General features: G+C 43.7%; 1 protein-coding gene across 1 annotated transcript; it reads right to left on the minus strand.

The window, feature by feature from the left end:
- Positions 1-309: 309 nt before the first annotated feature.
- Positions 310-10,075, minus strand: tomm34 (translocase of outer mitochondrial membrane 34). The gene is made up of 8 exons (XM_030052562.1): positions 9,852-10,075; positions 8,465-8,614; positions 7,198-7,297; positions 4,482-4,634; positions 3,856-4,016; positions 3,109-3,256; positions 2,445-2,571; positions 310-1,270 (listed from the first exon to the last, which is right to left on the minus strand). The coding sequence occupies exons 2-8, from the start codon at positions 8,592-8,594 to the stop codon at positions 1,169-1,171; spliced, it is 921 nt and encodes a 306-aa protein (XP_029908422.1). The 5' UTR covers positions 8,595-8,614; positions 9,852-10,075; the 3' UTR covers positions 310-1,168.
- Positions 10,076-11,469: the final 1,394 nt, after the last annotated feature.

The raw sequence follows: 11,469 nt of genomic DNA on the forward strand, positions 1-11,469 counted from the left end.
ACTTCCTCTCTCATCCACCTGTCCCTTCAAAATAAAGCTGCAGTGTTTGTGAATGAGAAGCAGAAAAATCACATTGCTTAATGACTTTACCTGGATAAAAAAAAAAAAAGCTAATAGAATCCACATTAACATGCAGACATGAACCAGCTCTCTTGGTGGGTCAGAGTTTTTAACTTTATTTGCTTTGTTAAAACACAGAAGCAGAGTGACAAAAAACTGACAACACAATAATAATAATAATAAAGAAATCGGTTTTTCCAATAAAATGACAACCCAACATGGCAGCGTCCAATATAAATGAGTCAGCTGTTTACATGTGACAGGATGTGACCGGCAAACCTTTTTTTAATCTTTTTTTTTTTTTTCTGGATAAAAACCCTGAAAAGCTTTTTTTTTCTGCAGAACGCTGACAGGTTGATGTTTGGGGTGTGCAGCAGCAGCAGGAGACGCTTTGGTGGAGAAAATCTTCTGCAGAGACGAAGATGAAGGACGGAGACAGAGACAGGCACTTCAGGCAGGACGGACGCCTCCATGGAGACGAAGAGGAAGAGGACTGATGACGGGAAAATTAAAAAAAAAAAAAAAATCAGAGGACAGAATGAACTTGGAGGTGAAACGAGGTCTGCGCTCGGAGCCTGAGCTGATCAGACTGATGAATATTCATGAGCGGTGGGCGGGGCTTCGACACACACACAGGCAAAGACTTGTGGGCTCCAGCTTTCTAAATAGCAATCAGGTGGAAAAGCAGAATATTCGCACACCGAGAAGCTCCGGGAAACGCACCGTGGACCCATGAGGAACCCGACACCAGGAAAAAAAAAACAAACAAACAAACAACAAACAAACAAACAAACAAAACAAAAAGAGCCTGGACTTGGAGCTGAGCTGGGAGCAGCCACGAGCTCACGTCTTACAATTCTTCTGCGGCGGCCGCCGGTTTCACAGGAGCGCCTCGACACCGACTTCCTGTCTGGATCGAAGGTTCGGTGTCGAGACGCTTCAGGAAACGAGCCGGCCGCTTCCCGCCGCCGCCCGGCCACGCCTCCTCCTATTTTTGTTTTGGTTTGTTTTTTTCTGAAACATCGGTGATTCCTCTTCCGTCCTCTGCGGGGCGGGGCGGTCACATGACCACCGCTACTTCCTCCTCCAAACCTCCCTCGTCATGCCATCATTTCTTCTTCTGCACTTCCTGCAGCAGCTTGAGGGCGGCGGTGTTCTTTGGTTCCACGATGAGCAGGCGGTTCAGGTCGTCCACGCACGATTTGACGTCCTGGAGGGAGAACAAGAACAACAGTTTGGGTTGTGGTCGCTTCACCTTCTGTTTGTGGGATACAGCCCAGACTGGCCCACAGCACAGGGACGTGCTCGTTTTTTTTTTTTTCCATCAGAATCCGTGTATCATTCGTTCTTTCTATTTTCAATTGCCAATCAAAAATTAAAAAATGAAAAAGTGACTGGTTATTTTGTTATTTGTTTTTTAATCTAACACCAAAATCCAAAATATGCCTGGTTTTTCATAGTTCAATTTTAGGCTCGGATCGAAAATACGAAATGGAAAAACAGGAATCAGGACTGAATTTGATTTTATTATTTAATTGAAAATAGAAAGAACGAATGATACACGGATTCATCAGGTGTTAGTTTCAGTTTTGTTTCCAGGTGAGTCTCAGTGTTTCGTGCTCTGTGATGAAAACCTCAACATCCAACAACAGGAGACGAGAGCCGGCCAGCAGCAAATCCACAGGTTCACTATCAGAACTGACCAAATTCACACGACACGTCTGAGGTCTGAGGCCTGTTTCTGACCAGGTGGTGTTTGTAAAAGCAGCACCTGTCTGCTGACTTCCTTCCTGCACACACACACACCTGCACACACACACAGTTTTGGTGCAGAAGTGGCAGAAAATAACAAGAAAGTGACTTTGTAATTTTACTATTTCAACACATTAAATGTCCTTAATATCTCATGTCATTGTGCTGTATGATTTTCTACAAGCCTCTTTATTTAGTTAGGAGTGTGTGTGTGTGTGTGTGTGTCAGTGTGTGACACATGATCCAGATGTGACTGATCAGGTGGTTTGATCTGGAGGCTCGTGTGTGATCAGTTCATATTGATGATGATGATGATGATGATGAGCTGTAACAGGCTGAGCTCACTGGGCTTTTAGTCTCCGTGTCTGAAAACATGAGAGCAGCAGCAGCAGCAGCAGGTGGAGGTTCACACACCTGAGCGTGGAGGTTCACACACCTGAGCGTGGAGGTTCACACACCTGAGCGTGGAGGTTCACACACCTGAGCGTGGAGGTTCACACACCTGAGCGTGGAGGTTCACACACCTGAGCGTGGAGGTTCACACACCTGAGCGTGGAGGTTCACACACCTGAGCGTGGAGGTTCACACACCTGAGCGTGGAGGTTTACACACCTGAGCGTGGAGGTTCTCACCTTGAGCTCCCTGTGAGCCTGAGCCCTGCGGTACAGAGCCTTCACGTTGCTGCTGTCCATCGTCAGAGCCTCGTCACAGTCTCTGACCGCGTCCCGGTACTGCTTCACGGACAGGTAGCACAGCGCCCTGCACACACACACACACACACACACAAACGCAGAACAAAACCAGTTAACATGTAGAAGTCATAGTGCAGCTTGGCGATATGGCCCAAACTGTGGCTGCTCAGTCCCTCACCTGTGCAGGGTGGTATGTGTGTGTGTGTGTGTGTGTGTGTACTGACTGTTGGTGGCGCTTTCACGCTGTCATGAAATCCCTTTGTGATTATGCTACAACCCAATTTTCCCAAAATGATATAAAGTAAAAAAAAACAAACAAAAAACACACATGGAGCCATAAGAGCTGCTTCCCATCAGGAGCTGAAATATTAAAAAGGCCTTCAGGTAAAGGTGTAAAGGTGTGAGCCGAGTAAAACGCCTCATACTGAAGGTTTCAGAGAGCTGAGTCCTGTCAAAGTGTGAGCAGTGAAACTCTAAAGCCGTTTTCACTGCAGATTATTAGTGTTTGAGCAGTAGCTGTGCTCCTGGTGGACGGGCGGATGGACAGACAGATGTTAAAGAGAGGACACAGGTAACGGGCCGGGCGGCGTGGCAGGTGACTCACCTGTTGGTGTAGGTGCTGACCTCGGCCGGGTTGTGTGTGAGGCTCTGGCTGTACTTGTCGATGGCTTTCTTGTGCTCTCCTTTCTTGACCAGGGCGTTGCCTTCCTCCCTCAGGGCCTGGCCCTTCCTCACGTCCTGCTCGCTGGGAGCTGACGGCCCACACAGCAACAACACACACACACACACACACACACACACACACTAAATTATTTACCCAAATTAGCGAGGCCCTTTCCCTTTGTAAGAGAATTCCTGAGCACATTTTACGCCGAGGTGGAGCTAGCTGCTGTATATTATTATCATTATCATTATTATTATTATTATTATATCAATATCTAGATATGAGGAAAACAAACACACAACTTGTGTGCTAAAAAAAAAAAAAAAAAAAAAAAACAGAGATAAAAAGGCTCAAGTTTGACGTTTGGACCTAAAGTGCGTTTGTTTAGCTTCACAAAACCTGGACTCTGCTGCCTGCCTTCATTTTCTTTTTTTTTGGAAGTTTAAACAAACTGTTTCTTCTCCTTTAAGTGCATATGTCACTACTGTGTGTGTGTGTGTGTGTGTGTGTGTGTGTGTGACTCAGACTACTTTACTATCCATTAAAAATGGAAATTTGTCTTTGGCGCTGGCATAGAGGCAGCAGGACAACATCCAACACAAGACATTTAAAAAAACACTGCATTAACTGTGTGTGTGTGTGTGTGTGTGTGTGTGTGTGTGTGTGTGTGTGAGCCGTCCTTCCTACCAGGTGTGTGTGTTTGCCGGGTGCAGGTGTGGTTGGCCTGGGCTCTGCCGGCCGCCGCCTGCTGGGCCAGTTTCTCCCGGACGGCCAGCGGCACGGCGGGGATGGGAGGCAGCTTCTCCCTCCAGGCCGGGCCGTCCACCTCCGTCAGCACCCGCGTCATCCTGGGAGCCCGGAAACAAACAAACAAACAAACAAACAAACAAAAACAAACACAGTGAAAACAAGATATGAAATACATCAGACTCAGTGTGGCCTGATTTGCCGGGTGCTCCCTCTTCTTCTTCTTCTTGCTGCTGTGTTCTGGATGAAGCCGACTGACACCAAAACTCACGGAGCTGCACCTTTACTCGTAGAAAAATCACGACCTCGATTCATAAATCTCTGTGATCTCATCTGTGCGTTCCATTTCTCTAAGAGAGCGATAAATATTTTGTTAAAAGTAAGAATTACGATCTTGTGTCTCACATTTTAGCAAGAATCACGCAGCCGGACGATCTGATCGACTGTTTATCAGACTTTAATCTAATCATGTTTGTTTGGTGCTGATTATAAATTCATGAATTAATCTCACTTTGGGCGTTTCAACAAGCCCGGCGTGCGCACGCCCCCCCCGGGCTGAGCCGTACCTGTTGGTGCCGTCGTTGGCGGCGGCGATGTTGCAGTCGACCTGCAGGGCCGTCTTGTAGTCGACGTAGGCCGGCCTGTAGCGCTCCAGGGCCTCGTAGGCGGCGGCGCGGCGCAGCAGGGACTTGATGCCGAACGGGACGAGCTCCAGAGACCTGAGGAGAGCCGACACGTTCACGGGTCAAACCGAGCCGCGTTGCATTCTGGGATCAACGGGGGGAGGAGGTTTAACAGTAACGACACCCGTTAACAACATTAACAAAGCGGTGATGTCGTTGGGTCAATAACGAGGAATAAACATGAAGCCTGGTACTGAACAGGCACCTGGGCTAAATTATTAAAGTGTCAGTTCTTCTGTCTCAGATTCAGATTCAGATTCAGATTCAGATTCAGATTCAGATTGCTTTATTAGTCCCCAAGGGGCAATTCGGTTTCTGCAGCAACATAAAATACATACAACAATAAACAAGTGGGTAGACAAGCCACTAAGGGCCCACTCACATTGGCAAGTTTGAGCCCGTATCGTGCTAAAGCCAAAATCCCCCCCCTCCCCAGTCCCCGGCTGGCCTGCACTCACATTACCTAAAGCCCAAACGCGCCCAAGCACGATTGCCCCCGGTGTGCACGTCACCACGTTGAAATAGGACAACAACAGGCATGGCCCGACGACATTATAAATCAATGTAGTTCAAATACATCATGTCTTCCTTTTAACTAAAAAACGTTTTTGGTCCTTTTAATCAGACATGGGGTGTTTATTTACCTTGACAGTTTCGGAGGTAACTTCCTCCTTCTTCAGAAAGGTTCAACTGACAGCGGGAGCGGCACCTGTCAGATCCGGCAGACCGGGTGACCGGGTTGCCGCACACCGCGCGGTGCCGCGGCCAGTGCCGGCCGGTGCCGACGCGGTGCCGGCCAGCACCACGTCTGCCAGATCTCCGCACACAGACTGCTGTACTTTCATTATAAACCGACTTTTGTTTATACGCGGTTGCAGCAGCACAACAGACAATGACACAGACAACATGGTTGATTATTGATTGCACAACGCGGCCATTTGCCGGTAATCGCGCTGCGCACATTAAATAATTTTGCAGAGGCAGGAGGAAAGTTGCATGATTTACGTCCGCTCACTGCGTGCGTGACCGTGCATGTGCTCATGTACGCGCCCGTACCGTGCTGAAGCACACCCCTTCCAACCGTGCCAGAGCGGGGGAAGTTACTGTATTCAAGCACGATACGGAGCGATCACACTGGTCAAAGAATCCGGATTTTAAGGGCAATCGTGCTTGGGCGCGGATCAAACTTGCCAGTGTGAGTGGGCTCTGAAACACATTCTAATTCTGGGGTGCAAATTCTGGGGTGCAGGGACCATACAGTACTTACAATATTATTCCATAAAAGTCAAAAAGTCAAAAAAGAGAGAGAAAAAAAAACTTGTACTTGTTTTAATGTTTAAAACAAGTACTAATCACACTGAGAAAAAGTACTAAACACACTGAGAAAAAGTACTACACACACTGAGAAAAAGTACTAATCACACTGAGAAAAAGTACTACACACACTCATCTTGGCGATTAAAGCTTGGAAAATGAGGAGTTTGCTGCCCACATATTAAGAACTGTAAATGGTTGGGACAAGGGAAGATTAATTCTGACATGTATAAGTTCTTTGTGTTTTCCAAAAAAAAATAGCAGCTCACCCAAATTATTTTCAAGCGTACTGGAAGAATATTTTTGATATTCCACTTTCTTGGTTGAACTTCTTTAAAAATATCTATGAATCATCTTGTTTAACTTATTTATGGGTTTTTCAGTTAATTTTTTTTTTTTTTATAAAATATTAGCAACAAGTTAGATGCTTAAAATATGGAGAATAACAGATGATAGTGCATGTAGATTCTGCGGAGATGAGGAGGAGGATGTTATGCATTTATTTTGGTATTGTCCGGACGTTGCTCTCTTTTGGTATCAGCTGGCAGCTTGGTTATCCAAGCAAGGACTTGTTTTATCATTATCCCCCATTCATATTATTTGGAGCTTTCAAGAAGAACAAAATATGTTGTTAACACTATTGTGCTGCTTGGAAAAGCCTTTATATTTAAAATTCAAAAAAGGATCATTTTCAAAAACTTTTTAATGTACCTTAAGTATTAGTATTTGCTAACAAAAATTATGTTGAGAACTAACGGAGATAGCACAGATATAAAGAGATGGGACGTCTTGGCAATAACAAAAACGTAGGATGAAAATTCAACATAGCCCAGTTTAATGAACTTTTTTTTTTTTTTAGCTGCTATAGAGCAAATTTTTTTTTTTCTTTTTTTTTTCTTGAGTTAAAAGGCATACTTTTTTGGATTCATGTATAAAAAATGAGAGGTATGCACGTATTTATGTATTTATTGTATGTGCTGTTTTGTTGTAGTTATGCGTCGTTGGTTATGTATTATGTTTTGTTCTATGTTGTTGGATATGCGTGGTTTTATTGTAAGTTTATATATTGTCTTTGTTGACGTTTTATGTTGTTAAATATATGTTGTTTTGTGTTCTACAATAAAAAAAAAAAAAAAAGTACTAAACACACTGAGATCAACAACATGGACAGGTGAAACCTCACCTGGAAATAAAACCAAAAAAACACTCACTGACGAAAAGCCAGTGTGTTGGACAAAGACATGACGGTACATAAAACAGGAGCAATAAAAACAGCTGTTCTCACATGTTGCAGTCCTTCACACACTCTCCACAGTTGCCGTCCTTGAGGTAGCTCGCTGCTCGGTTCGAGTACAAAATACTCAGATCCTCCGGGCTCTTCTTACCTGCAGGCAGGAGAACGAGGCCGAGCCACAGTCACTCTGCTGTGTCCACTTACATTCACAGTCAATAACAACATAATTATTCATTAATAACACAAAAACAATTAATAACATTGTTTGGTTTTTGTCGTAATTTTTCAAACACAGAGTCTTCTGGTTCCTTGACCCTTTGAAAGTGGCTTTTTGATCTCTTTCAAAAACATGAGAAAGAAAGGCAACAAGCAACTGAGCAACAAAGAGACATGAAAACGTGGATAAATTGTATGAGATAATTCACGCAGGTCAAAATGAGACCAAACTAAATGCTGCACAGATCACTGCAACGCTCCAAACGTCTTTATTCAGTGGCTGTGTTTACATGGAGCCTGATCCTCCACTAATAACCAGAATAAAAACGCCTCATGGAAGCAGATCAATCAGAGGAGTGTGACTGATCAGAGTAACCATGTAAACTCTTAATCTGCTGGTTTCTCTCTGGCTGGAATAAATCTGTTCTCTCTGCTCATGTTTCTGCTCATGAGGGGGAACATCAGGAACATCGAGCAAATCAAGCAGCTGCTGGAGAAGTTTGAAGGCTTCCTGTTACAAGAATAAAAGTCCAAACCAGCAGCCAGGTTTCATTTTTACAGTCTGATGGACGACCTGACACGACAAAATGACTTGGATTAAATCTATATTATATTCATATTTCCATCAGATTAGACTCTCCCCAGCAGGCTGAGCCACTTTGCGAGTCAGAAAAAGTTTTATTGTGATTAAAAACGTTGCGACATGTAAACTCACATCTGATCACTTTATTTACGCTCCACGTGAACAGTGACGCTGGAATCTGATCAGAAAGGTTTCAGTCGGGCTGAAGAGAAGTCGTCCAGGTCACTGCGGGTCTTGTTTTTTCGCTCACAGCCTGGAGCAGAGACTGTGCCCCCCTTTTGGCTCGGCTGCTGCATCATGTCACAGTTTTGTCTGAGCTGTAACAGAGACGGCTGACTAACCCTAACCCACCTGGAGCGGTGCGATGACGTGCTGCTAACCCTGACCCCAAAACACCACACAGTGAACCGCGACTTCTGCTTTTTAAAATCAGCACAGAGACGACGTGCCGTGTAAAACAAGGTTCATGCATGCAGACAGACAGACAGACAGACAGACAGACAGACAGGTGAGAGGTACCTGACTTCTCCAGCTCTTTGATGGCCTGGCTGTAGAGCGTCACGGCGTCTCCGTACTGACCCGTCTTGAAACACTCGTTGCCGGCTTGTTTCAGCTCCGTCCACGACTGGGACCTGCGCTTCTGCGGCATGGCGGCGGCGTCACACTTCTCTGAAAACACAGGTGGGACAGCACAGGTGAGAGGCCGGCTGCAGGTACACAGGACAGACTTTTCTTATTCAAATGAGCCCTGCAGGTAAGTGTGATATATATTTAGTGCTGTGCTGAGGTCAGTTTCAGGGAGGAATATTTTTGATTACTCAGATGCAAGCTACCGGGGGAAATAAAAAAATAAAATCAAGGCTTTTATTTATTTATTTGGAACAGGTAAGTCCAAGGATTTTTGTGGATTTCTCCCTGCACATATAAACTAAACGGTCTGTTTTTTATGTAGATATGCTTTATTCCAGACTCAAGGTCCATACAAAAAAGAATTAAAACTAAAAGAAAAGAAAAGAAAAGAAAAATACACAATAATAATAATAATAATAATTATAATAATAATAAAAAAGTCTAATGACTCATTTTTAAAAGACATTTATACCAGTGCCCCCATGTAAAAAGTGAGTGAATGTAAAAAGTGAGAAATCTGCAACAGGTTCGATATAGGTTATCAATTTAAAGAAAGCGTCACGTTTACAGTTTTCTAGCATCAGAAATGTTGAATTTCATGCAAAAGAGCTCGACAATGTTTGAGTAAAAGAAATTAAAAGATGGAAAAATGAGATTAGACAACGTGTTTATGTGGAAATTCATACCTTTTAAATTCAAATGTAAGACTACTTAATGATGTTGCCTTATATTTACGCAACTGAACTGAAGACATTTACAGAGTTTTTACAGGACCTTATCTTTTTAGATAATCTGAAAATAAATGCAAAACCATACACACATATGTATACAGAGTATATATGTACATCTATGTAATGAATTACTATTATTTCTTTTGCAGTATTTTTTTCTTTTTACCTTTATTTTGATTCTTACATTTTTTAAAACATATTTTCCTTATTTTATGTATTGATGTCCTGCTGTTTTAATGTGTTTGGTGAATGTTGCTCGCTGAATCTGTGTAGTAGGCTGAAGAAAGACAGTTTGCTTTAGCTTAGCTGTAACTTTGCTTCAGAAAGCTGCTCCGGTAACAGGGCTGTGTGTTTATTTGTGTTTATTTATTTGTTGTCTTCGTTTTGTTTTCGGTTTGTCGGTTAGCTAGCTCGCTGTGGAGGCTAACGCTAGCTCGACCGGCACGCTGCTGTGTGCGGGGAGCTAACAGGCTAACCTGCCGCCTGTTACTGCAGGATAATGCTAATGCTAATGCTAACGCTAACGTTAGCACGCCTGCACTTACCGGCTGCCGGTTGGGGAAAACGGCCGGGGCTGGCGAGGCTTCAGCCGGTTGCGCTGCTCTGAGGCTCCGCGGCTGTGGACGGAACAGTCGCTGCGGACGGAGAAGCTTCAGAAGCGGCTTCCTGCCGGGCAGCGGCTCCTCACTGAGGCAGCAGGAACACGGCGGAGTTAGTTTGCTGCTTCATATCTCAGCGCTATCAGCGAGGGGGGGGGCCGGCTCTGTGCGTGTGTGTGTGTGTGTGTGCGTGCGTGCGTGCGTGCGTGTGTGTGTGTGTGTGTGTGTGTGTGCGTGTGCGTGCGTGTGTGTGTGTGAGCAGGAGGCGGGCGGTCCTGTCTGTCATTTTCGTTTCGTCTCTGTGTTGCGTTCAGGTGTTCTGGAAATGTTGGGAATGCTCTGGAGCCGCTGGCAAATAAACAAATAAATATAGAATAGAATAGAATAGAATGCCTTTATTGTCACTATACACATGTACAATGAGATTAAGAGCAGCTCCTTTTAGTGCAAACATGTAATAATAAAGAACAAATAAATAAATAAATAAATAAATAAAATAAACAAAACAAAACAAAAAATAAATAAAATAAAATATATACGCTCTGTATATATTTATATGTTGAATTATCTTTGATTGTAAAATAATATATTCCATAAGGCTGGACCAGGTCTGATAGCCCCTGCCACCCAGTATTTATATTATAAATTACATTTTATGATTATACAACTACTATATACACAAGTTTTTAGTACTCATAGGGTAAGCAAAGGTTTTTCTTGTTATCCTCTTTCCTCCTATATTCTTTGTATTGATCCACTGTTTTTTGTTATTTGTTGTGTTTGTTTTTCTGAAGATGTGTATTTCTCTCTGCTGGTGTTGAGAGGTGGGTTTTGTTCCTGTAATGTCTGGACAAGCTGCTGCTGGAGCACAAGAATTAACCCATTTGGGATCAATACAGTACATCCATCAAGATCAATCCATCTTATGACTGACGATATTATTCTATACATATCATTTTTAATGTCTGGCTGCTTCTGTTGAGTGTCTAACACACTACACAGCTTGGCTGCTGTGTTCTCCAGCAGAAGGCCGTGTGTCCGAGGTTTGGCGCAGCCCCTGAACGCATCAGCAGACGGAGCGCAGCAGATGTCTGGTTTCTATTCTGGAGAAAGGACAGTCACGCTGCGCGTCTGGCGGCCAGATCTCGCGTTGATACACGTTCTTACGTTTATTTCCTTGTGATATTCATATTTCTAAGAACAATCAGATAAAGTCAACAATAAGATGACTTTCAGGAGCTTCAAACTCTGTTCATATGGAAAAAAAAAACTTAGAAAAAGGCTTGCACCCTGCATTCAGAGTCTGTACAGACCGAGATCATTACAGTCACCTAAAACTAGGAGTGACAAAACATTTTAGTTAGTTTAGTTTATGAAAAAGAAAACTAACCAAAACAATGCTGTTCTTACAAAACTAACTAAAATAAAAGTATAGAGAAAATGAGTGTGTGTGTGTGTGTGTGTGTGTGTGTGTGTGTGTGTGTGTGTGTGTGTGTGTGTGTGTGTGTGATGGTTATTGAGACTGGGACGTGGACATGACTGGGAGTCTCTGCCTTCACAAAGT

Source organism: Myripristis murdjan, chromosome 5 (assembly GCF_902150065.1).
Source record: "Myripristis murdjan chromosome 5, fMyrMur1.1, whole genome shotgun sequence".
Classification (NCBI taxonomy): domain Eukaryota; kingdom Metazoa; phylum Chordata; class Actinopteri; order Holocentriformes; family Holocentridae; genus Myripristis; species Myripristis murdjan.

Bases quoted from the DNA above. Each gene is read 5' to 3' on its own strand.
- tomm34 (XM_030052562.1), bottom strand. From the start codon at position 8,594: ATGCCGCAGAAGCGCAGGTCCCAGTCGTGGACGGAGCTGAAACAAGCC. The intron at 7,298-8,464 runs GTACCTCTCACC...TCCTGCCTGCAG, and splicing joins CAAAGAGCTGGAGAAGTCAG to GTAAGAAGAGCCCGGAGGAT. The intron at 4,635-7,197 runs GTGAGAACAGCT...GGCTCTCCTCAG, and splicing joins TGTGTGAAGGACTGCAACAT to GTCTCTGGAGCTCGTCCCGT.